This window comes from Oncorhynchus gorbuscha, linkage group LG24 (genome assembly GCF_021184085.1).
Source record: "Oncorhynchus gorbuscha isolate QuinsamMale2020 ecotype Even-year linkage group LG24, OgorEven_v1.0, whole genome shotgun sequence".
Lineage (NCBI taxonomy): Eukaryota > Metazoa > Chordata > Actinopteri > Salmoniformes > Salmonidae > Oncorhynchus > Oncorhynchus gorbuscha.
This window is the reverse complement of record NC_060196.1, coordinates 56,540,004-56,566,954: the sequence shown is the minus strand read 5'-3', so window position 1 is coordinate 56,566,954 and position 26,951 is coordinate 56,540,004. Positions and strand designations below refer to the sequence as shown.

The 26,951-nt window shown below is 44.8% G+C and overlaps 1 protein-coding gene across 3 annotated transcripts; it reads left to right on the top strand.

Annotated features, from left to right (window-relative positions):
• The first annotated feature begins 10,591 nt into the window (after positions 1 to 10,591).
• LOC124013175 (chromatin modification-related protein MEAF6) lies at positions 10,592 to 26,012 on the top strand. 3 transcript variants are annotated; one of them, XM_046327397.1, is made up of 8 exons: positions 10,592 to 10,748; positions 11,260 to 11,375; positions 11,481 to 11,568; positions 13,340 to 13,385; positions 13,520 to 13,709; positions 23,749 to 23,778; positions 24,595 to 24,628; positions 24,740 to 26,012. In XM_046327397.1, the coding sequence occupies exons 1-8, from the start codon at positions 10,659 to 10,661 to the stop codon at positions 24,752 to 24,754; spliced, it is 609 nt and encodes a 202-aa protein (XP_046183353.1). In that variant the 5' UTR covers positions 10,592 to 10,658; the 3' UTR covers positions 24,755 to 26,012. The 3 variants fall into 3 exon arrangements, with proteins under 3 accessions (XP_046183353.1, XP_046183354.1, XP_046183352.1); XM_046327398.1 differs by lacking the exon at positions 23,749 to 23,778; XM_046327396.1 differs by lacking the exons at positions 24,595 to 24,628; positions 24,740 to 26,012 and adding an exon at positions 24,332 to 24,593.
• The last annotated feature ends 939 nt before the right edge of the window (positions 26,013 to 26,951 follow it).

Here is a 26,951-nt window from a genome sequence, read left to right as displayed (position 1 = left end):
ATGTTAAGCCACTGATGACCATGTTAAGCCACTGATGACGATTTTAAGTCACTGATGACCTGGTTAAGTCACTGATGATGATTTTAAGTCACTGATGACCATGTTAAACCACTGATGATGGTGTTAAATCACTGATGACCATGTTAAGCCACTAATGAAGGTGTTAAGTCAATGATGACAATGTTAAGTTACTGATGACCTGGTTAAGTCACTGATGATGATTTTAAGTCACTGATGACCATGTTAAGCCAATGATGACGGTGTTAAGTCACTGATGACCATGTTAAGCCACTGATGACCATGTTAAGTCACTGATGACAATGTTAAGTCACTGATGACAATGTTAAGTCACTGATGACCATGTTAAGCCAATGATGACGGTGTTAAGTCACTGATGACCATGTTAAGCCACTGATGACCATGTTAAGCCACTGATGACCATGTTAAGTCACTGATGACCATGTTAAGCCACTGATGACCATGTTAAGCCACTGATGACCATGTTAAGTCACTGATGACGATGAAAGAATAACCATCCTACATGTAGGTTCCACTTGTGCTAATCTCCATCCACCCATCCACCCATCCATCCACCCACCCACCTACCTACCTACCTACCTACCTACCTACCTACCTACCTACCTACCTACCTACCTACCTACCTACCCACCCACCCATCCATCCATTCATCCATTCATCCATCCACCCAGCCTATTGCACATTAATAATTAAAGCACAGCTACCAAACTCAACACAATCAAATCCTCTCACAATCCCACCGGGAGGCAAATCATAATTTTGTTAACCACATCGAAGCACTCTGAGATGGAATAAAATCATGTCTCCACGCTCCAGTAAGTATCTCTGGCACTTTTTAAACGTCTTGTGCAAATCGCTATGAAATAATAGCACCATATTGTGCCCGTATTCCACTGATGTACTGCCAAGTCACAGATATAAGATTAGGCTGAGACAATTAGCTCGACCATGAATATGACTGAAGATGCTCTCATCCACCCCATCACATTAGCACCATTCTGTGGATACTTCAAATGACAAATCCCACAATACAATTGCATCTCTCATTCCTTTTGTTTGTTTTTTTCCTGATAACTATCAGTAACTTCAGAGCCAAATCTAATTAAAGTGATGAATTAAGGGGTTATTGCTCTTTTTCTTTTGATAAAACCTCATAAAAGTACTTTCCTTAGTTTCAAGAAAGAACGTACTCATGCTGAGTATGTATCATGCCTGTCGGTGCTCTCATGTTTATTTCTATTGGCTAAGAAGTATGACAATAGAGAGTGATATTACAGATATTAGCGTTAAATTATAATTAGGTTTAGGGTCAGTCAGGTGTCTCGCTGTACACCTACTTACCATACAGTACCAGTACATGGTGATAGAATACACAGACGTTCCTAAATGCACACACTCACAACAAAAGGCTGTCTCAGGAAGGGCCCCTTTGAATGAACATGTTTATACTTGCCCAATTTGACTACAAGCTACAGTGGAGCTCAGTCAGCTCCGATAAAGCCAGAGGTATGTGTTCCAGTGTCTCTGTCCCCTTTGGCACTTCAACTACAACACTTTAAATGTCAAGAGATAAATCCACCAGGGGTCAGAGCGGAAATCAAGGTCAGTCAGAGTAGGTAATGCCTCCTCTGTTGAGACCCACCAGATCTCACAGCTTCCTAAAGGTCTGAAACCAAGGTCAGTCGGAGTAGGTAATGCCTCCTCTGTTGAGACCCACCAGATCTCAAAGCTTCCTAAAGGGTCTTAAACCAAGGTCAGTCGGAGTAGGTAATGCCTCCTCTGTTGAGACCCACCAGATCTCAAAGCTTCCTAAGGGTCTTAAACCAAGGTCAGTCGGAGTAGGTAATGCCTCCTCTGTTGAGACCCACCAGATCTCAAAGCTTCCTAAAGGTCTGAAACCAAGGTCAGTCGGAGTAGGTAATGCCTCCTCTGTTGAGACCCCCAGATCTCAAAGCTTCCTAAAGGTCTGAAACCAAGGTCAGTCGGAGTAGGTAATGCCTCCTCTGTTGAGACCCACCAGATCTCAAAGCTTCCTAAAGGTCTGAAACCAAGGTCAGTCGGAGTAGGTAATGCCTCCTCTGTTGAGACCCACCAGATCTCAAAGCTTCCTAAAGGTCTGAAACCAAGGTCAGTCGGAGTAGGTAATGCCTCCTCTGTTGAGACCCACCAGATCTCAAAGCTTCCTAAAGGTCTGAAACCAAGGTCAGTCGGAGTAGGTAATGCCTCCTCTGTTGAGACCCCCCAGATCTCACAGCTTCCTAAAGGTCTGAAACCAAGGTCAGTCGGAGTAGGTAATGCCTCCTCTGTTGAGACCCACCAGATCTCACAGCTTCCTAAAGGTCTGAAACCAAGGTCAGTCGGAGTAGGTAATGCCTCCTCTGTTGAGACCCACCAGATCTCAAAGCTTCCTAAAGGTCTGAAACCAAGGTCAGTCGGAGTAGGTAATGCCTCCTCTGTTGAGACCCCCAGATCTCACAGCTTCCTAAAGGTCTGAAACCAAGGTCTCAGTATTATTTTACAAGATGAATTTGTTTTCCTAAAAGTCTTTGAGACCAGTGGAAGACCAGATCTCAAAGCAGGGAGCTCAGACAAAGGTTTAGGAGAAACCAAGGTTTGGTCAGGGAGTGTTTTAGTAATGCCTATTGACTTGTTGAGACCCCCAGATCTCACAGCTTCCTAAAGGTCTGAAACCAAGGTCAGTCAGACTCCCTAGGTAATGTCTCCTCTGTGTCTGAGACCCCCAGATCTCAAAGCTTCCTAAAGGTCTGAAACCAAGGTCAGTCCTAGTAGGTAATGCCTCCTCTGTTGAGACCCACCAGATCTCCCAGTGTCTCCTCTGTTGAGAATACAGACCTCCTCAAGGTACCAGTCGGAGTACAGTAATGCCTCCCCAGTGTTGAGACCCCTCAGATCCTCAACAGTTGCTTTGGCTATGTGGTCTCGTGTGCCCAGCTGTTATTGGGGGTACCGTTGGCAGCAGAGGCCTAGCAGTTGTCAACCGACTCTGTTCTATTTACTGTGAATCCTCTCTACATTGAGACAAAAAAACATCTGTTTCTTCTTAAGGTCTGAAACCAATTACTGAATATATGGCTACATCTCAGGGATTTGAGACCCAACCCAGTCTCACAGGGTCCTAAAGGTCTGAAACCAAGGTCAGTCGGAGTAGGTAATGCCTCCTCTGTTGAGAGGTGTGAGATCTCAGGGGGTCCTAAAGGTCTGAAACTGGGGAGGGGTCAGTAAGGTGTGAGGTAATGCCTCCTCTGTTGAGATACCAGATCTGTATAAGGTTGAGACACTGGGGGGGGTCTGTATAAGGTGTGAGATACGGGGGAGGGGGTCTGTCTAAGGTGTGAGACACTGGGGAGGTCTGTATAAGGTGTGAGACACTGAGGAGGGGGTCTGTAAAAGGTGTGAGATAGGGGATGGGTCTGTATAAGGTGTGAGACACAGGGGAGGGGGTCTTAAAGGTCTGAGATACTGGGGAGGGGTCTGTATAAGGTGTGAGATACTGGGGAGGGGTCCCACCAGGTCTGAGACACTGGGGAGGGGTCTGTTTAAGGTGTGAGACACTGAGGGGGGGTCTGTTTAAGGTGTGAGATACTCTGGGGAGGGGGTCCCATAAGGTCTGAGACACTGGGGAGGGGTCTGAAAGGTGTGAGATACTGGGGAGGGGGTCTGTAATGGTGTGAGACACTGGGGAGGGGTCTGATAAGGTGTGAGATCTGGGGAGGGGTCTGTATAAGGTCTGAGACACCAGGAGGGGTCTGTATAAGGTAATGAGATACTGGGGAGGGGTCTGTATAAGGTGTGAGATACTGGGGAGGGGTCTGTATAAGGTCTGAGACACTGGGGAGGGGTCTGTATAAGGTGTGAGACACTGAGGGGGGTCTGTATAAGGTGTGAGACACTGAGGAGGGGGTCTGTATAAGGTGTGAGAACTGGGGAGGGGTCTGTATAATTTTGAGATAATTTGAGGGGTCTGTATAAGTTTGAGACACTGAGGAGGGGTCTGTATAAGGTGTGAGACACTGAGGAGGGGTCTGATAAGGTGTGAGACACTGAGGAGGGGGTCTGTATAAGGTGTGAGACACTGAGGAGGGGGTCTGTCATAAGGTGTGAGACACTGAGGAGGTTTGGTTTATACAGGGAGACACTGAGGAGGGGGTCTGTATAAGGTGTGAGACACTAGGAGGGGGTCTGTATAAGGTGTGAGACACTGAGGAGGGGGTCTGTATAAGGTGTGAGACACTGAGGAGGGGGTCTGTATAAGGTGTGAGATACTGGGGAGGGGGTCTGTATAAGGTGTGAGACACTGGGGAGGGGGTCTGTTTAAGGTGTGAGACACTGAGGAGGGGGTCTGTATAAGGTGTGAGTCCCCAGACACTGAGGAGGGGGTCTGTATAAGGTGTGAGACACTGAGGAGGGGGTCTGTATAAGGTGTGAGATACTGGGGAGGGGGTCTGTATAAGTGTGAGACTTTGGGGAGGGGGTCTGTTGCCCAGGTGTGAGATACTGGGGAGGGGTCTGTATAAGGTGTGAGACACTGGGGAGGGGGTCTGTATAAGGTGTGAGACACTGACTGGGGTCTGTATAAGGTGTGAGACACTGAGGAGGGGGTCTAGATAAAAAGACATGTGGGTCTGTATAAGGTGTGAGATACTGGGGAGGGGGTCTGAATAAGGTGTGAGACACTGGGGAGGGGGTCTGTTTAAGGTGTGAGATACAGGGGAGGGGTCTGTATAAGGTGTGAGACACTGGGGAGGGGTCTGTATAAGGTGTGAGACACTGAGGAGGGGGTCTGTATAAGGTGTGAGACACTGGGGAGGGGTCTGTATAAGGTGTGAGACACTGAGGAGGGGGTCTGTATAAGGTGTGAGACACTGAGGAGGGGGTCTGTATAAGGTGTGAGACACTGGGGAGGGGTCTGTATAAGGTGTGAGACACTGAGGAGGGGGTCTGTATAAGGTGTGAGACACTGGGGAGGGGGTCTGTATAAGGTGTGAGACACTGAGGAGGGGGTCTGTATAAGGTGTGAGACACTGAGGAGGGGGTCTGTATAAGGTGTGAGACACTGAGGAGGGGGTCTGTATAAGGTGTGAGACACTGGGGAGGGGGTCTGTATAAGGTGTGAGACACTGAGGAGGGGGTCTGTATAAGGTGTGAGACACTGGGGAGGGGGTCTGTTTAAGGTGTGAGACACTGGGGAGGGGTCTGTTTAAGGTGTGAGACACTGGGGAGGGGGTCTGTTTAAGGTGTGAGACACTGGGGAGGGGGTCTGTTTAAGGTGTGAGATACTGAGGAGGGGGTCTGTTTAAGGTGTGAGACACTGGGGAGGGGTCTGTTTAAGGTGTGAGACACTGGGGAGGGGGTCTGTTTAAGGTGTGAGACACTGGGGAGGGGTCTGTTTAAGGTGTGAGATACTGGGGAGGGGGTCTGTATAAGGTGTGAGACACTGGGGAGGGGGTCTGTTTAAGGTGTGAGACACTGGGGAGGGGGTCTGTTTAAGGTGTGAGACACTGGGGAGGGGGTCTGTTTAAGGTGTGAGATACTGGGGAGGGGTCTGTATAAGGTGTGAGACACTGGGGAGGGGGTCTGTTTAAGGTGTGAGACACTGGGGAGGGGGTCTGTTTAAGGTGTGAGACACTGGGGAGGGGGTCTGTTTAAGGTGTGAGACACTGGGGAGGGGGTCTGTATAAGGTGTGAGACACTGGGGAGGGGGTCTGTTTAAGGTGTGAGACACTGGGGAGGGGGTCTGTATAAGGTGTGAGACACTGGGGAGGGGTCTGTATAAGGTGTGAGACACTGGGGAGGGGGTCTGTTTAAGGTGTGAGACACTGGGGAGGGGGTCTGTTTAAGGTGTGAGACACTGGGGAGGGGGTCTGTATAAGGTGTGAGATACTGGGGAGGGGGTCTGTATAAGGTGTGAGACACTGGGGAGGGGTCTGTATAAGGTGTGAGACACTGAGGAGGGGTCTGTTTAAGGTGTGAGATACTGGGGAGGGGGTCTGTATAAGGTGTGAGACACTGAGGAGGGGGTCTGTATAAGGTGTGAGACACTGGGAGGGGGTCTGTATAAGGTGTGAGACACTGAGGAGGGGGTCTGTTTAAGGTGTGAGATACTGGGGAGGGGGTCTGTATAAGGTGTGAGACACTGAGGGGGGGTCTGTATAAGGTGTGAGACACTGGGGAGGGGGTCTGTTTAAGGTGTGAGACACTGGGGAGGGGGTCTGTATAAGGTGTGAGACACTGGGAGGGGGTCTGTATAAGGTGTGAGACACTGGGGAGGGGGTCTGTTTAAGGTGTGAGACACTGGGGAGGGGTCTGTTTAAGGTGTGAGACACTGGGGAGGGGTCTGTTTAAGGTGTGAGACACTGGGGAGGGGTCTGTATAAGGTGTGAGACACTGGGGAGGGGGTCTGTTTAAGGTGTGAGACACTGGGGAGGGGGTCTGTTTAAGGTGTGAGACACTGGGGAGGGGGTCTGTATAAGGTGTGAGACACTGGGGAGGGGGTCTGTATAAGGTGTGAGACACTGGGGAGGGGTCTGTATAAGGTGTGAGACACTGGGAGGGGTCTGTTTAAGGTGTGAGATACTGGGGAGGGGTCTGTATAAGGTGTGAGACACTGGGGAGGGTCTGTATAAGGTGTGAGACACTGGGGAGGGGGTCTGTTAAGGTGTGAGACACTGGGGAGGGGGTCTGTTTAAGGTGTGAGATACTGGGGAGGGGGTCTGTTTAAGGTGTGAGACACTGGGAGGGGGTCTGTTTAAGGTGTGAGACACTGGGGAGGGGGTCTGTTTAAGGTGTGAGAAAACCTATGAACAGAAAAGACCTGAAGATTAATCAATATCTGAGATGAAAGTTAAATGTAAGAATATCAATAATAATAATAGTCAAAACATTGTATAAAACACAAATGTATTATGCTCATACGATATGATTGGCTACAACCGGATAGGAAAAGTGTCCATTCTAACTGTGTGGCTTGGTGTGTATCCCAAATGGCACCCTATTCCCTATATAGCGCACTACTTTTGACCGCAGCCCTATGAACCCTGGTATATAAAAAAGGTGTACGCTAGATAGGGAATAGGGTGCAATTTAGGACACAATCTAGGAGGATCAATGATGCAGTACCTGGACCTGGGAATCCCTGACCTCACACATCCTGGGTCCATGGCTTGTCCCAGAAACAAACACAGCACTGGACATGAAGTGCTTGGCCGGGCCCCCGTAGGTCACTACATCATCCTGACCAGAGTCTGGCGGGGGGGTTCTTCAGGAGAATGTTCCCAGGTAATGTCTCCTCCTGGGAAACCATTTATGACCAGAGAGGTGTTGTCATAGAAACTATTGCACGTCCTGGATCCGTATTCATAAAACAGAGTAGGTGTGCTGACCTAGGGTCAGTTCCCCACCCCCTCCCCCTGTCCATGCAGACTTCTTCATTCTGATCTAAATTAAAAACTGATTCTAGGTCAGCCCTCCCCCTTCTCAGATTTATAGCCTTGAATTCTGTACATTCAGTGCTTTCGGAAAGTATTCAGAGCCCTTGACTTTTTCCAAAGTTGTTACGTTACAGACTTATTCTAAAATAGATTAAATAAATATTTTTCCTCATCACTCTACACCTCATACCCCATAATGACAAAATGAAAACATAGATTTATAGAATTGTTTTTTGTTTGTTGCAAATGGCTATGGTGTATGTTAACTTTTGACTTCAACTATGTGTATACAGTTGAAGTCGGACGTTTACCTACACCTTAGCCAAATACATCTAAACTCAGTTTTTCACAACTCCTGACATTTAATCCTAGTAAACATTGCCTGTCTTAGGTCAGTTAGGATCACCACTTTATTTTAAGAATGTGAAATGTGAGAATAATAGTAGAGAGAATTATTTATTTAAGCTTTTATTTCTTTCATCACATTCCCAGTGGGTCAGAAGTTTACATACACTCAATTAGTATTTTGTAGCATTGCCTATAAATTGTTTAACTTGGGTCAAACATTTCAGGGAGCCTTCCACAAGCTTCCCACTATAAGTTGGGTGGATTTTAGCCCATTCCTCCTGACAGAGCTGGTGTAACGAGCCTCCTTGCTCGTACACACTTTTTCAGTTCTGCCCACAAATGTTTTATCTGATTAAGGTCAGGGCTTTGTGATGACCTCTCCAATACCTTAACTTTGTTGTCCTTAAGCCATTTCGACACAACTTTGGAAGTATGCTTGGGGTCATTGTCCATTTGGTAGACCCATTTGCAACCAAGCTTTAACTTCCTGACTGAGGTCTTGAGATGTTTCTTCAATATATCCACATCATTTTCTTTCCTCACGATGCCATTTATTTGGTGAAGTGCACCAGTCCCTCCTGCAGCAAAGCACCCACACAATAGGATACTGCCACCCCCGTGTGCTTCACGGTTGGGATGGTGTTCTTCGGCTTGCAAGCCTCCCCCTCTTTCCTCCAAACATAACGATGGTCATTATGGCCAAATTGTTGTATTTTTGTTTCACCAGACCAAAGGACATTTCTCCAAAAAGTACAATCTTTGTCCCCATGTGCAGGTGCAAACCGTAGTCTGGCTTTTTTATGGTGGTTTTGGAGCTGTGGCTGCTTCTTTCCTTCCTTTGAGGTTATGTCGATATAGGAACTGTTTTACTGTGGATATAGATACTTTTGTACCGATTTCCTCCAGCATTTTCACAAGGTCCTTTGCTGTTGTTCTGGGATTGATTTGCACTTTTCACACCAAAGTACGTTCCTCTCTAGGAGACAGAACGTGTCTCCTTTCTGAGCGGTATGATGGCTGCGTGGTCCCATGGTGTTTATACTTACGTACTATTGTTTGTACAGACGAACTTTGTACATTCAGGCATTTGGAAATTGCTCCCAAGGATGAACCAGACTTGTGGAGGTGTACCATTTTTTTCCTGAGGTCTTGGCTGATTTCTTTTGATTTTCCCATGATGTCAAGCAAAGAGGACCTGAGTTTGAAGGTAGTCCTTGAAATACATCAACAAATACACTTCCAATTGACTCAAATGATGTCAATTAGCCTATCAGAAGCTTCTAAAGCCATGACATAATTTTCTGGAATTTTCCAAGCTGTTTAAAGGCACAGTCAACTTAGTGTATGTAAACTTCTGACCCAGTGGAATTGTGATGCAGTGAATTATAAGTGAAATAATCTGTCTGTATACAATTGTTGGAAATATTACTTGTATTACATGCACAAAGTAGATGTCCTAACCGACTTGCCAAAACTATAGTTTGTTAACAAGAAAAATGTGGAGTGGTTGAAAAACGAGTTTTAGTGACTCCAACCTAAGTGTATATAAACTTCCGACTTTAACTGTATATATATATATATATATGGGGGATACAACCATCCCAGCTCTGCAGATTTTGCTGCGAAGAGACAGAATCATTAGATAATTTATTTATTCTTATTTTCCACCATAATTTGCAAATAAATTCATAAAAAATCCTACAATGTGATTTTCTCGATTTTTTTCTTCTCATTTTGTCTGTCATAGTTAAAGTGTACCTATGATGAAAATTACAGGCCTCTCTCATCTTTTTAAGTGTGAGAACTTGTACAATTGGTGGCTGACTAAATACTTTTTTTGCCCCACTGTATGTGCCTGGCCCTGGGTTTTGATTCTGAAAACTAAATGTAAAAATCACATCTTAATTTGACAATTCATTGGCTGATTAATGTATTAATTAGCTGGAGGGCAGATTGATTTATTGGTTGACATATCTACCTGACTGTCTTCTGAAAATAACCTCTTAGCTTGTGACAAGAACCCCTTCTTATCGACCTCATTGATTATCACCTGTGTTTGGTATATGGTGGGTATTGATGAAATGTATTCTAGATGTTTGCCGCCTAGATTAATGTAAAAAGCGATAGCAGAAGTCTGAGCATCATTTAGATTTACACGCGATGCAAGGCAACAAAAAAAAGGACACTTAATGTCATTCTCTGTGTATTTTCCCCCATCATTATAGCTAAGAGAGTTACAACACAACTGGTGGGACAGGTGCCTGACATGTATTGTATCGCCTGACAATCTGTTTAGAAGGGAGGAGAGTTTGTAATGTCACCAGTGCTTAACTTGGACTGAAATAGGTACCTGTAATCATTTTGGGTGCCGGTACTGTTCATATTTACGTGCAGGAGCTTGAACTTCACAATATTTTTATAGGAAGTACAGGGGCTCAAGCAGTAGAACATGTGAGGTGCTTCTGGTACCCAACTCAAGCAATGACTGCAACACCCTCATGCTGACTAGGTAGCAATTTGAATGGTAAATGTAGCCCGACTACGTTGACCAAATTCGCAAAGTGATCCTAGGATGCAACAAAAATGAATTAATTCACCACACTGTAAAGTTACTGTAGTCAGAAAACAAACTTCTGAGTGTGGATACAATGATCAGCGAGTACTCGGTGAAAGCAGAGCGGCAGTAGAAGAAAAAGCATTTGGCTCGTTTGCAAGACAAGCAAACGTACCAGTCATCTAGCGCCCACTTGTGGTGAAAGTGTTTGTTTTTCCCTATTTTAACTCATCATTGAAGACGCTGTTTTGTTTTTCGGGAGATTCATCATGGCGATGCATACGAAGGCGACACCGCCACAGATTCCCGACACCCGTCGGGAACTCTCGGAACTGGTCAAGAGGAAACAAGAACTTGCGGTAAGTTTATTAGCTGCTGTAGTTAGATACGTTTCCGTATGAGTAAATATTTTTGTTGCATGCGTATTTGCTGCATCTTATGTTTAAGTTGCAAGGTAGCTTTTGCTAGTTTACTAGGCCGCACTGGCCATCCTAGCTAAGCTACTACGACGAGGCCTCGGCTCTCTACTCTGCCGGTAAATATTTGTTGCTCGCTGGCAAGATACTTTAGTTAACGATACCATTCTAATGAAACATTATAACATGTAACAAAGTATATGCTTTTATTCAGCGTCATACATCCATAGGTATTGCATTTTTTTACTAGATATATCAATGTTTATGTACAATATCGTTGGAGTTACGTAGTAACTTCCTTTGTCCACAAGGTGCAGTCAAACCCTACATACTAATGCCCACATCACCATGGGCATGGCTGTGGTACTGTCTCTGGCTATAGAGTAATTACACTTTCGGTCAGTTTCATACAGTTGAAATGCAAAGTCTAATGCCGTTTACATACTTTCCACAGGAGACCTTGGTGAACTTGGAAAGACAGATCTATGCATTTGAGGGCAGCTACTTGGAAGACACCCAGATGTATGGGAATATCATTAGAGGATGGGACAGATACCTCACCAACCAAAAGTAAGCAAGACATGGACCATGGCTACTCGGACATGAGGTGTTGATATTGAATCATCTTGCCTGTGTTTATGATCTATTTACTCTGTTTTTCTATCGTTCTGTCAGAAATTCCAACAGCAAGACAGACCGAAGAAACAGAAAGTTTAAGGAGGCAGAGCGTCTGTTCAGCAAGTCTTCAGTCACTTCTGTAGCAGTGAGTGCCTCACTCTATTTTTTACCTGTCCTCTCGGTATTGTCCTCTGTATTTTCCTAGGAGGCCATCGGTCCTCTCGGTATTGTCCTCTGTATTTTCCTAGGAGGCCAATTAATCCTAGGTATTGTCCTAGGAGGCCAATTAATCCTAGGTATTGTCCTAGGAGGCCAATTAATCCTAGGTATTGTCCTAGGAGGCCAATTAATCCTAGGGAGGCCAATTAATCCTAGGTATAGTCCTAGGAGGCCATCGGTCCTCTCTGTATTGTCCTAGGAGGCCATCGGTCCTCTCGGTATTGTCCTCTGTATTTTCCTAGGAGGCCAATTAATCCTAGGTATTGTCCTAGGAGGCCAATTAATCCTAGGTATTGTCCTAGGAGGCCAATTAATGCTAGGTATTGTCCTAGGAGGCCATCGGTCCTCTCGCTATTGTCCTAGGAGGCCATCGGTCCTCTCGCTATTGTCCTAGGAGGCCATCGGTCCTCTCGCTATTGTCCTAGGAGGCCATCGGTCCTCTCGCTATTGTCCTAGGAGGCCATCGGTCCTCTCTCCTAGGAGGCCATATTGTCCTAGGAGGCCATCGGTCCTCTCGCTATTGTCCTAGGAGGCCATCGGTCCTCTCGCTATTGTCCTAGGAGGCCATCGGTCCTCTCGCTATTGTCCTAGGAGGCCATCGGTCCTCTCGCTATTGTCCTAGGAGGCCATCGGCCATCGCTATTGTCCCTCTCGCTATTGTCCTAGGAGGCCAGGCCATCGGTCCTCCTAGGAGGCCATCGGTCCTCTCGCTATTGTCCTAGGAGGCCATCGGTCCTCTCGCTATTGTCCTAGGAGGCCATCGGTCCTCTCGCTATTGTCCTAGGAGGCCATCGGTCCTCTCGCTATTGTCCTAGGAGGCCATCGGTCCTCTCGCTATTGTCCTAGAGGCCATCGGTCCTCTCGCTATTGTCCTAGGAGGGAGGCCATCGGTCCTCTCGCTATTGTCCTAGGAGGCCATCGGTCCTCTCGCTATTGTCCTAGGAGGCCATCGGTCCTCTCGCTATTGTCCTAGGAGGCCATCGGTCCTCTCGCTATTGTCCTAGGAGGCCATCGGTCCTCTCGCTATTGTCCTAGGAGGCCATCGGTCCTCTCGCTATTGTCCTAGGAGGCCATCGGTCCTCTCGCTATTGTCCTAGGAGGCCATCGGTCCTCTCGCTATTGTCCTAGGAGGCCATCGGTCCTCTCGCTATTGTCCTAGGAGGCCATCGGTCCTCTCGCTATTGTCCTAGGAGGCCATCGGTCCTCTCGCTATTGTCCTAGGAGGCCATCGGTCCTCTCGCTATTGTCCTAGGAGGCCATCGGTCCTCTCGCTATTGTCCTAGGAGGCCATCGGTCCTCTCGCTATTGTCCTAGGAGGCCATCGGTCCTCTCGCTATTGTCCTAGGAGGCCATCGGTCCTCTCGCTATTGTCCTAGGAGGCCATCGGTCCTCTCGCTATTGTCCTAGGAGGCCATCGGTCCTCTCGCTATTGTCCTAGGAGGCCATTTATCCTCTCGGTATTGTCCTAGGAGGCCATCGGTCCTCTCGGTATTGTCCTAGGAGGCCATCGGTCCTCTCGGTATTGTCCTAGGAGGCCATCGGTCCTCTCGGTATTGTCCTCTGTATTTTCCTAGGAGGCCAATTAATCCTAGGTATTGTCCTAGGAGGCCATCGGTCCTCTCGGTATTGTCCTAGGAGGCCATCTATGATTGTAATAACGTGTAAATGCTGACCAACTGTTCGTCTTTATTGAACAGGCTGTCTGTGCACTTGGCGGGATCCCAGATCACATGAATGAAAAGCGTAAGTATCTGAATCAGCCATCCCAAATGAATACACTTTTGTTTGCCACAGTGCTTACTGAATGTAGCCTACTGGTATGTGAGGGAGTTGAGCTCCAAGGTGGCATGCTGCTCTTCTGTTGTCTGGCCCTTCAGGTGAGCCCGGCAGTGGGACAGAGAGTGACACATCCCCAGACCTCCAGAACCAGGAGAACGAACCCAGTCAGGAGGACACGGAGGACGCAGATGGGGCACTGCAGGACCTCAAACCCCAGAAGGCTGCCTCGTCCTCCTCCGGAAGCCACCATGGGAGCCACAAGAAAAGGAAGAACAAAAACCGACACAGGTACTCGACCCTAAACGCAGTCGCTGGTCTAGACTAACTCCCAGGGCATGTTCAGCAGAACACAACGTTGTGGAACGTTCGGATAGAAATATGCATTGTAGAACAAACATGCCTCTCTGACATGTAGAATATGGAATCAAAGTGGGTCTATTAATGTAATTTCTATCTGCAACCGTTGGCTGCTGTACATGGCCCTGCTATCAATTCTGAAATATGTGCAGGTGTAGTTCTCTTGCGCACAAGGTATCTTTAAAAAAAAAGTTTTCTGGGAGGGTCAGATTGATTGGCTGTTCTACTGTATAAACATCAGGAGGGTCAGATTGATTGGCTGTACTACTGTATAAACATCAGGAGGGTCTGTTTGATTGGCTGTACTACTGTATAAACATCAGGAGGGTCTGTTTGATTGGCTGTACTACTGTATAAACATCAGGAGGGTCTGTTTGATTGGCTGTACTACTGTATAAACATCAGGAGGGTCTGTTTGATTGGCTGTACTACTGAGGTCTGTTTGATTGGCTGTACTACTGTATAAACATCAGGAGGGTCTGTTTGATTGGCTGTACTACTGTATAAACATCAGGAGGGTCAGATTGATTGGCTGTACTACTGTATAAACATCAGGAGGGTCAGATTGATTGGCTGTTCTACTGTATAAACATCAGGAGGGTCAGATTGTTTGTCTGTACTACTGTATAAACATCAGGAAGGTCTGTTTGATTGGCTGTACTACTGTATAAACATCAGGAGGGTCAGATTGATTGGCTGTACTACTGTATAAACATCAGGAGGGTCTGTTTGATTGGCTGTACTACTGTATAAACATCAGGAGGGTCTGTTTGATTGGCTGTACTACTGTATAAACATCAGGAGGGTCTGTTTGATTGGCTGTACTACTGTATAAACATCAGGAAGGTCTGTTTGATTGGCTGTACTACTGTATAAACATCAGGAGGGTCTGTTTGATTGGCTGTACTACTGTATAAACATCAGGAAGGTCTGTTTGATTGGCTGTACTACTGTATAAACATCAGGAGGGTCTGTTTGATTGGCTGTACTACTGTATAAACATCAGGAAGGTCTGTTTGATTGGCTGTACTACTGTATAAACATCAGGAGGGTCAGATTGATTGGCTGTACTACTGTATAAACATCAGGAGGGTCTGTTTGATTGGCTGTACTACTGTATAAACATCAGGAGGGTCTGTTTGATTGGCTGTACTACTGTATAAACATCAGGAGGGTCTGTTTGATTGGCTGTACTACTGTATAAACATCAGGAGGGTCTGTTTGATTGGCTGTACTACTGTATAAACATCAGGAGGTCTGTTTGATTGGCTGTACTACTGTATAAACATCAGGAAGGTCTGTTTGATTGGCTGTACTACTGTATAAACATCAGGAGGGTCTGTTTGATTGGCTGTACTACTGTATAAACATCAGGAAGGTCTGTTTGATTGGCTGTACTACTGTATAAACATCAGGAGGGTCTGTTTGATTGGCTGTACTACTGTATAAACATCAGGAAGGTCTGTTTGATTGGCTGTACTACTGTATAAACATCAGGAGGGTCAGATTGATTGGCTGTACTACTGTATAAACATCAGGAGGGTCTGTTTGATTGGCTGTACTACTGTATAAACATCAGGAAGGTCTGTTTGATTGGCTGTACTACTGTATAAACATCAGGAGGGTCTGTTTGATTGGCTGTACTACTGTATAAACATCAGGAGGGTCTGTTTGATTGGCTGTACTACTGTATAAACATCAGGAGGGTCTGATTGATTGGCTGTACTACTGTATAAACATCAGGAGGGTCTGTTTTTGTACTATTGGCTGTATTGGCTGTACTACTGTATAAACATCAGGAGGGTCTGTTTGATTGGCTGTACTACTGTATAAACATCAGGAGGGTCTGTTTGATTGGCTGTAGGTCTGTTTGATTGGCTGTACTACTGTATAAACATCAGGAGGGTCTGTTTGATTGGCTGTACTACTGTATAAACATCAGGAGGTCTGTTTGATTGGCTGTACTACTGTATAAACATCAGGAGGGTCTGTTTGATTGGCTGTACTACTGTATAAACATCAGGAGGGTCTGTTTGATTGGCTGTACTACTGTATAAACATCAGGAGGGTCTGATTGATTGGCTGTACTACTGTATAAACATCAGGAGGGTCTGTTTGATTGGCTGTACTACTGTATAAACATCAGGAGGGTCTGTTTGATTGGCTGTACTACTGTATAAACATCAGGAGGGTCTGTTTGATTGGCTGTACTACTGTATAAACATCAGGAGGGTCTGTTTGATTGGCTGTACTACTGTATAAACATCAGGAGGTCTGTTTGATTGGCTGTACTACTGTATAAACATCAGGAAGGTCTGTTTGATTGGCTGTACTACTGTATATGAATAACATCAGGAGGGTCTGTTTGATTGGCTGTACTACTGTATAAACATCAGGAGGTCTGTTTGATTGGCTGTACTACTGTATAAACATCAGGAGGGTCTGTTTGATTGCTGTACTACTGTATAAACATCAGGAAGGTCTGTTTGATTGGCTGTACTACTGTATAAACATCAGGAGGGTCAGATTGATTGGCTGTACTACTGTATAAACATCAGGAGGGTCTGTTTGATTGGCTGTACTACTGTATAAACATCAGGAAGGTCTGTTTGATTGGCTGTACTACTGTATAAACATCAGGAGGGTCTGTTTGATTGGCTGTACTACTGTACAAACATCAGGAGGGTCTGTTTGATTGGCTGTACTACTGTATAAACATCAGGAGGGTCTGTTTGATTGGCTGTACTACTGTATAAACATCAGGAGGGTCTGTTTGATTGGCTGTTCTACTGTATAAACATCAGGAAGGTCTGTTTGATTGGCTGTACTACTGTATAAACATCAGGAGGGTCTGTTTGATTGGCTGTACTACTGTATAAACATCAGGAAGGTCTGTTTGATTGGCTGTACTACTGTATAAACATCAGGAAGGTCTGTTTGATTGGCTGTACTACTGTATAAACATCAGGAGGGTCAGATTGATTGGCTGTACTACTGTATAAACATCAGGAGGGTCTGTTTGATTGGCTGTACTACTGTATAAACATCAGGAAGGTCTGTTTGATTGGCTGTACTACTGTATAAACATCAGGAGGGTCTGTTTGATTGGCTGTACTACTGTACAAACATCAGGAGGGTCTGTTTGATTGGCTGTACTACTGTACAAACATCAGGAGGGTCTGTTTGATTGGCTGTACTACTGTATAAACATCAGGAAGGTCTGTTTGATTGGCTGTACTACTGTATAAACATCAGGAGGGTCTGTTTGATTGGCTGTACTACTGTATAAACATCAGGAGGGTCTGTTTGATTGGCTGTTCTACTGTATAAACACCAGGAGGGTCTGTGTGATTGGCTGTACTACTTTATAAACATCAGGAGGGTCTGTTTGATTGGCTGTTCTACTGTATAAACATCAGGAAGGTCTGTTTGATTGGCTGTACTACTGTATAAACATCAGGAGGGTCTGTTTGATTGGCTGTTCTACTGTATAAACACCAGGAGGGTCTGTGTGATTGGCTGTACTACTTTATAAACATCAGGAGGGTCTGTTTGATTGGCTGTACTACTGTATAAACATCAGGAGGGTCTGTGTGATTGGCTGTACTACTGAGGTCTGTTTGATTGGCTGTACTACTGTATAAACATCAGGAGGGTCTGTGTGATTGGCTGTACTACTTTATAAACATCAGGAGGGTCTGTTTGATTGGCTGTACTACTGTATAAACATCAGGAGGGTCAGATTGATTGGCTGTACTACTGTATAAACATCAGGAGGGTCTGTTTGATTGGCTGTACTACTGTATAAACATCAGGAGGGTCAGATTGATTGGCTGTTCTACTGTATAAACATCAGGAGGGTCAGATTGTTTGTCTGTACTACTGTATAAACATCAGGAGGGTCTGTTTGATTGGCTGTACTACTGTATAAACATCAGGAGGGTCAGATTGATTGGCTGTTCTACTGTATAAACATCAGGAGGGTCAGATTGTTTGTCTGTACTACTGTATAAACATCAGGAGGGTCTGTTTGATTGGCTGTACTACTGTATAAACATCAGGAAGGTCTGTTTGATTGGCTGTACTACCGTATAAACATCAGGAGGGTCAGATTGATTGGCTGTACTACTGTATAAACATCAGGAGGGTCTGTTTGATTGGCTGTACTTGATAAACATGGTCTGTTTGATTGGCTGTACTACTGTATAAACATCAGGAGGGTCAGATTGATTGGCTGTACTACTGTATAAACATCAGGAGGGTCTGTTTGATTGGCTGTACTACTGTATAAACATCAGGAGGGTCTGTTTGATTGGCTGTACTACTGTATAAACATCAGGAGGGTCTGTTTGATTGGCTGTACTACTGTATAAACATCAGGAAGGTCTGTTTGATTGGCTGTACTACTGTATAAACATCAGGAGGGTCTGTTTGATTGGCTGTACTACTGTATAAACATCAGGAAGGTCTGTTTGATTGGCTGTACTACTGTATAAACATCAGGAGGGTCAGATTGATTGGCTGTACTACTGTATAAACATCAGGAGGGTCTGTTTGATTGGCTGTACTACTGTATAAACATCAGGAGGGTCTGTTTGATTGGCTGTACTACTGTATAAACATCAGGAGGGTCTGTTTGATTGGCTGTACTACTGTATAAACATCAGGAGGGTCTGTTTGATTGGCTGTACTACTGTATAAACATCAGGAGGGTCTGTTTGATTGGCTGTACTACTGTATAAACATCAGGAGGGTCTGTTTGATTGGCTGTACTACTGTATAAACATCAGGAAGGTCTGTTTGATTGGCTGTACTACTGTATAAACATCAGGAGGGTCTGTTTGATTGGCTGTACTACTGTATAAACATCAGGAAGGTCTGTTTGATTGGCTGTACTACTGTATAAACATCAGGAGGGTCAGATTGATTGGCTGTACTACTGTATAAACATCAGGAGGGTCTGTTTGATTGGCTGTACTACTGTATAAACATCAGGAAGGTCTGTTTGATTGGCTGTACTACTGTATAAACATCAGGAGGGTCTGTTTGATTGGCTGTACTACTGTACAAACACAGGAGGGTCTGTTTGATTGGCTGACTGTACAAACATCAGGAGGGTCTGTTTGATTGGCTGTACTACTGTATAAACATCAGGAGGGTCTGTTTGATTGGCTGTACTACTGTATAAACATCAGGAAGGTCTGTTTGATTGGCTGTACTACTGTATAAACATCAGGAGGGTCTGTTTGATTGGCTGTACTACTGTATAAACATCAGGAAGGTCTGTTTGATTGGCTGTACTACTGTATAAACATCAGGAAGGTCTGTTTGATTGGCTGTACTACTGTATAAACATCAGGAGGGTCAGATTGATTGGCTGTACTACTGTATAAACATCAGGAGGGTCTGTTTGATTGGCTGTACTACTGTATAAACATCAGGAAGGTCTGTTTGATTGGCTGTACTACTGTATAAACATCAGGAGGGTCTGTTTGATTGGCTGTACTACTGTACAAACATCAGGAGGGTCTGTTTGATTGGCTGTACTACTGTACAAACATCAGGAGGGTCTGTTTGATTGGCTGTACTACTGTATAAACATCAGGAGGGTCTGTTTGATTGGCTGTTCTACTGTATAAACATCAGGAAGGTCTGTTTGATTGGCTGTACTACTGTATAAACATCAGGAGGGTCTGTTTGATTGGCTGTTCTACTGTATAAACACCAGGAGGGTCTGTTGATTGGCTGTACTACTTTATAAACATCAGGAGGGTCTGTTTGATTGGCTGTACTACTGTATAAACATCAGGAGGGTCTGTGTGATTGGCTGACTGAGGTCTGTTTGATTGGCTGTACTACTGTATAAACATCAGGAGGGTCTGTTTGATTGGCTGTACTACTTTATAAACATCAGGAGGGTCTGTTTGATTGGCTGTACTACTGTATAAACATCAGGAGGGTCAGATTGATTGGCTGTACTACTGTATAAACATCAGGAGGGTCTGTTTGATTGGCTGTACTACTGTATAAACATCAGGAGGGTCAGATTGATTGGCTGTTCTACTGTATAAACATCAGGAGGGTCAGATTGTTTGTCTGTACTACTGTATAAACATCAGGAGGGTCTGTTTGATTGGCTGTACTACTGTATAAACATCAGGAGGGTCAGATTGATTGGCTGTTCTACTGTATAAACATCAGGAGGGTCAGATTGTTTGTCTGTACTACTGTATAAACATCAGGAGGGTCTGTTTGATTGGCTGTACTACTGTATAAACATCAGGAAGGTCTGTTTGATTGGCTGTACTACCGTATAAACATCAGGAGGGTCAGATTGATTGGCTGTACTACTGTATAAACATCAGGAGGGTCTGTTTGATTGGCTGTACTACTGTATAAACATCAGGAAGGTCTGTTTGATTGGCTGTACTACTGTATAAACATCAGGAGGGTCAGATTGATTGGCTGTACTACTGTATAAACATCAGGAGGGTCTGTTTGATTGGCTGTACTACTGTATAAACATCAGGAGGGTCTGTTTGATTGGCTGTACTACTGTATAAACATCAGGAGGGTCTGTTTGATTGGCTGTACTACTGTATAAACATCAGGAAGGTCTGTTTGATTGGCTGTACTACTGAGGTCTGTTTTTATTGGCTGTACTACTGTATAAACATCAGGAGGGTCTGTGTGATTGGCTGTACTACTTTATAAACATCAGGAGGGTCTGTTTGATTGGCTGTACTACTGTATAAACATCAGGAGAGTCAGATTGATTGGCTGTACTACTGTATAAACATCAGGAGGGTCAGATTGATTGGCTGTTCTACTGTATAAACATCAGGAGGGTCAGATTGTTTGTCTGTACTACTGTATAAACATCAGGAGGGTCAGATTGATTGGCTGTTCTACTGTATAAACATCAGGAGGGTCTGTTTGATTGGCTGTTCTACTGTATAAACACCAGGAGGGTCTGTGTGATTGGCTGTACTACTTTATAAACATCAGGAGGGTCTGTTTGATTGGCTGTACTACTGTATAAACATTTACATTTACATTTAAGTCATTTAGCAGACGCTCTTATCCAGAGCGACTTACAAATTGGTGCATTCACCTTATGACATCCAGTGGGACAGTCACTTAACAATAGTGCATCTAAAACTTAGGGGGTGGGGTGAGAGGGATTACTTAACCTATCCTAGGTATTCTTAAAGAGGTGGGGTTTCAGGTGTCTCCGGAAGGTGGTGATTGACTCCGCTGTCCTGGCGTCGTGAGGGAGTTTGTTCCACCATTGGGGGCCAGGGCAGCGAACAGTTTTGACTGGGCTGAGCGGGAGCTGTACTTCCTCAGTGGTAGGGAGGCATCAGGCCAGAAGTGGATGAACGCAGTGCCCTTGTTTGGGTGTAGGGCCTGATCAGAGCCTGGAGGCTGTTCCCCTCACAGCTCCGTAGGCAAGCACCATGGTCTTGTAGCGGATTGAGCTTCAACTGGAAGCCAGTGGAGAGAACGGAGGAGCGGGGTGACGTGAGAGAACTTGGGAAGGTTGAACACCAGACGGGCTGCGGCGTTCTGGATGAGTTGAAGGGGTTTAATGGCACAGGCAGGGAGCCCAGCCAACAGCGAGTTGCTGATGACAAGTGCCTGATTGGACCTGCGCCGCTTCCTGAGGCAGGGTGTACTCTGCGGATGTTGTAGAGCATGAATCAGGAACGGGGTCTTGATGTTTTGACATCCAGGATGGTTCTTGGCGCTCTGGGAGGAGGACACAATGGAGTTGTCAACCGTGATGGCGAGATCATGGAACGGGCAGTCCTTCGGGAGGAAGAGCAGTCCGTTTGTTCATTGAGGTGGTGATCCGTCATCCACACTGATATGTCTGCCAGACATGCAGAGATGCGATTCGCCACCTGGTCATCAGAAGGGGGAAAGGAGAAGATTAATTGTGTGGTCTGCATAGCAATGATAAGAGAGACCATGTGAGGTTATGACAGAGCCAAGTGACTTGGTGTATAGCGAGAATAGAGAGGGCCAAGAACAGAGCCCTGGGGACACCAGTGGTGAGAGCGCGTGGTGAGGAGACAGATTCTCGCCACGCCAAGGAGCACCTGTCAGGTAGGGTCTGTTTGATCGGAGAGGGTGGAGAGGAGGATCTGATGGTTCACTACTAGATCTAAAGGATGAGAGCAGGGAGAGAGTCTTTAGCAGTGCGGAGCGCCTCCGTGATACAGAGGAGAGCAGTCTCAGTTGAATGACTAGTCTTGAAACCTACTGATTTGGATAAGGTCATTCAGAGAGAGATCGGGAGAGCTGGCCAAGGACGGCACGTTCAAGAGTTTTGATTGGTCTGTAATTGTTGACATCGGAGGGATCGAGTGTAGGTTTTTTCAGAAGGGGTGCAACTCTCACTCTCTTGAAGACGGAAGGGACGTAGCCAACGGTCAGGGATGAGTTGATGAGCGAGGTGAGGTAAGGGAGAAGGTCTCCGGAAATGGTCTGGAGAAGAGAGGAGGGGATAAAGCGGGCAGGTTGTTCGGCCGTCACAAGACGCGAGATTTCATCTGGAGAGAGAGGGGAGAAAGAGGTCAGAGCACAGGGTAGGGATTGCAGCAGCGGTGTCGTTTGACTTAGCAAACGAGGATCGGATGTCTCGACCTTCTTTTCAAAATGGTTGACGAAGTCATCTGCAGAGAGGGAGGAGGGGGCGGAGGATTCAGGAGGGAGGAGAAGGTGGCAAAGAGCTTCCTAGGGTTAGAGGCAGATGCTTGGAATTTAGCGTGGTAGAAAGTGGCTTTAGCAGCAGAGACAGAGGAGGAAAATGTAGAGAGGAGGGAGTGAAAGGATGCCAGGTCCGCAGGGAGGCGAGGCTCGGCTGCCCGGAGCCCTGTTCTGTGAGCTGCAACTGTAAGAGTCATCGAGCCACGGAGCGGGAGGGGAGGACCGAGCCGGCCTGGAGGATAGGGGACATAATATAAACATCAGGAGGGTCTGTGTGATTGGCTGTACTACTTTATAAACATCAGGAGGGTCAGATTGATTGGCTGTACTACTGTATAAACATCAGGAGGGTCAGATTGATTGGCTGTACTACTGTATAAACATCAGGAGGGTCTGTGTGATTGGCTGTTCTACTGTATAAACATCAGGAGGGTCTGTGTGATTGGCTGTACTACTGTATAAACATCAGGAGGGTCTGTGTGATTGGCTGTACTACTGTATAAACATCAGGAAGGTCTGTTTGATTGGCTGTACTACTGTATAAGCATCAGGAGGGTCTGTTTGATTGGCTGTACTACTGTACAAACATCAGGAGGGTCTGTTTGATTGGCTGTACTACTGTATAAACATCAGGAGGGTCTGTTTGATTGGCTGTTCTACTGTATAAACATCAGGAAGGTCTGTTTGATTGGCTGTACTACTGTATAAACATCAGGAGGGTCTGTTTGATTGGCTGTTCTACTGTATAAACATCAGGAAGGTCTGTTTGATTGGCTGTACTACTGTATAAACATCAGGAGGGTCTGTTTGATTGGCTGTTCTACTGTATAAACATCAGGAGGGTCTGTTTGATTGGCTGTACTACCGTATAAACATCAGGAGGGTCTGTTTGATTGGCTGTTCTACTGTATAAACACCAGAAGGGTCTGTGTGATTGGCTGTACTACTGGTTTATAGCAAGTGCCTTAGTCTGTTTGTATTGGAGCTGGAATGTGAGAAGTAAGAAACGATGCCAACTTTCCCAGCTGTATTATCTCATCACACTGGTTCCTAGCCACATTGTGTTAGGTAGTATGTAGCCTAATAAAACCACCACATATTTAGACAAAATCATCTCAATAAGTTAAAATATTGTGGTAGCTAGTGGAATTGTTAACAAGCCTGTATTTTCCAGATACAAAAGCATACCTTTTAGAGTGAGTCAGGCTGGTGTACTAATTACTACTGCTCTCTACTTCCCCTAATGCTGCCCCAGCCCTTCTGCCATGTTTCATTATGACTTTGAGTAAGTCTCACATTTTTACTTCCTGCTTCCTGTGGTGATACATCCTGGTTGTGTCCCAAATGGCACCCTATTCCCTAATATAGTGCACTGCCTTTGACCAGAGCTCTTTTGACCCATAGGGCTCTGGTCAAAAATGGTGCACTACGTCAGGAATAGGGTGCCATTTGGGGGGGGGGGACTACCCCTGCCTTCTCTGACCACATCCTGACGTTCCCACTCTCTCTCTCCCTCAGCTCTCCATCTGCTTCTGTCACGGTTAATGTGTCATCATAGAAAATCTATCATTACTACATGTCCAAATCTTTGTTTATATCCCAAATGGCATCCTATTCCCGTTTTAGTGCACTACTTTTGACCAGGGCCCATATAGGAAATAGGGTGCCATTTGGGGACGCACACTTTATTTCTCAAATAATGTATTGTATCTAATAAAGTATTTGCACCTAGCTTCTGTAGACTCAACGCTAGATTCTGTAGTGTTTTGAGTCATAGGGGCATAAACACTACTTTAGAAGCTCAGTTTATTTCTTGACCCTGGTTTCATTCCATAAAGGTCCTGTTCCCTTAATCCAGTTATGAAAAAGTCTGCTCTTCCTGCCAAAATGAGATGGGGAGCTCACAGGTTGAGTAAAAACCCACATCTTTCAGCACATCCCAGGCTTTCATATGGTTCTTTTAGTTGTCTCCTTGTGTGTTGCTTGGTCTCTTAGCTTGAGTAACTGTAGTGGTGCTTGTTGTCTCCATGGTTACTCGTGTTGTATTTTAGTGAAACCTGAAAGATCTGTCGTAACTCTTGGTTTTTTTGTTTGTTTTTAGATTCGACATGAAGGTGAACAAAAAACCCCGAGCGGTAAGCTATTGGAATGTTATGTTGTCTTGAGCTTCCAATAAAGCAATGTGTGATTTAGAAATCAAGTTTTTTGTTTTTAATTCTGTCGTCGACGTTATTGTTGTTCCACAGGACTATTCAACTTGATGATGAATGGGGGTGTTAAGCACTTCAGACCAGAACTGGCCACACAGGAGAAGTCTTCAGTGAAGCAGAGAATCACTTCTCTGGGCTTTGTGAACTTTATATGCCTTATGTTAACTGACTTGGTTTCTGCTTTGTGTATATTGCATGAAATGTTGCCCCTCCCCACCTGCAACTAGAAATATTTGTGTTTCATGATTTTCCTGCGGAAAAGTACAAGGTGTGTAATTGCATGTTACTCAATACCCAGCTGGGGTTATTGTATAGTGTTGAACATTCTATGTTTATCATGTAACTTCACATTTTCCTCTGCTCTTCTTGTGACAAAAATAACAAGATTATATTTGTCGTTGTGTGGGTTTGTTAGCTCTAGAATATCCCAGCTTCTGTTATTTTATTTTGAGATTTGTTTAGCATAAAATTGTAATAAAACATTGAAATGATAAATATTGCTATATATAGTTTATGGTGAAAATCTAAATGTGTGAAGGTCTAGCCCACCAGAAGCATTGGAAATGTCTTGCTGTTAATCAAAATCTCATCTCTGTCTTTACTCTGCACTCTTCTGTGATCATATAGCAGGGAAATCAATAGGGAAGCTAGTTTATGACCAACATCTCTGTCTTTACTCTGCACTCTTCTGTGATCATATAGCAGGGAAATCAATGGGGTAGCTAGTTTATGACCAGCATCTTTGTCTGACGGTGTCTACTGTCTGGTTTCATTGTGGCTTCTTCATGGCCCTGTTACCTGCCAAGGTGCTCAGATGAGGCTCTCTCTAGTCCGCCATCTTATTGTCTCAAATAGCTCCCTATTCCATTTATACTACACTACGTTTTGATTGGTGAAGTTTCAGTGAGTTCATGGAAATTGTTTTAGTACTGTGTTCACCTTCAAACAGCTTTATTCTGACTCCCAAGTATGATTAAAATAACTCTGTTTACACACACAGATATGAAGCCATTATGGCATTCCTACAGTGGCCGTTTCAGAGATTTGAGTTTTGATTTCTGAGCAGTGGCAGTTAAAGTGAACCATGGGGCAACAGGCTGACAACACATGACCCATGCCATGTTGGGGAACAGTGTACTACATGCAGTTTAACTAGTCATTGAACTACATTTTACAGTAGGTTGGTTGGTACTTGAATGAAATTCAAATCTTGGTACTGTTTTCAGTAGGTAACTCGTTTGTTTGTTGTGTAGCTAACTACTGGAACTACACACTTTTGCAAAAGGAAAATAAAATGTGGCTGAAGTAGGCAATCGTTTATTTTTCGGCATCATTACCTGCCTAATTCTCACTTGAAACATTATGTGTTTAATAGACTAAATTACACCTTTTAACATTTGATCCTCGTACGATCTGTTCTTGGAATTTGTAGTCTGACATTTTTAAGATTTAAATTATACTTTTTCACAAAGTAGTTTGGATGTAGTGAACTACTTTTTCAAAGCAACTAAGTTAAACTACATTTTTCTGAAGGGTAGCATTAGCGTAGCTTAATGTCTGCCAGTGAGATGTAAATGTTAGCTTGGAAATCTATATTTTAAAAGTAGCTTCTCCAACACTGGTCCGGTGCTATTTCTAGAATGTTCCCTGTGTGCGACCACTACTGATCGGATGTGTAGTATTGAAATAGTTTGGTGAATACATCAATCTGGATGATAACTATATAGTATTACGTCTATTTAAAGTAGATCTGCTTATTCGTGAATACTTTATTTGTCAGTATGCAATACCACATTCCTTCACTATTTCACAATGCGTGTTTGACAGTACTCAAAGCATTGCCTTAAATGTCTTTCAACCACAGGCTTTCCCGTATCATAAACAAAGTCCTACTCACAGTCCCGACTACTAGGACTATGAGTCATAAGTGGGTTGTTAAATCTGCCATCAATCTATCAAATGCATGGTTTATGCTGTTCTTTAATTCTCTGTAAGGCCAAAGATCCTCAGATGAATAGGGTGTTTGTCCTCCAAACCTATATTCTGCCATGCCGACAGTATGATGTCCCCAAGGCACACTTAAAGACCTTTACGACCCAGGCTTTTGGGCTAGGCTCATGGATATCGGTTCACATCCCAAATGGCACCCTATTCCCTATTTAGTACACTACTATAGCACCCTATTTAGAGCACTACTTTTGATCAGGACACATAGGCTCTGGTTAAAAGTAGTGCACTATATAGGGAA

Bases quoted from the DNA above. Each gene is read 5' to 3' on its own strand.
- LOC124013175 (XM_046327396.1), top strand. From the start codon at position 10,659: ATGGCGATGCATACGAAGGCGACACCGCCACAGATTCCCGACACCCGT. The intron at 13,710-23,748 runs GTACTCGACCCT...ATGCTGCCCCAG, and splicing joins AAGAACAAAAACCGACACAG to CCCTTCTGCCATGTTTCATT. The intron at 23,779-24,331 runs GTAAGTCTCACA...CATTCCATAAAG, and splicing joins ATGTTTCATTATGACTTTGA to GTCCTGTTCCCTTAATCCAG.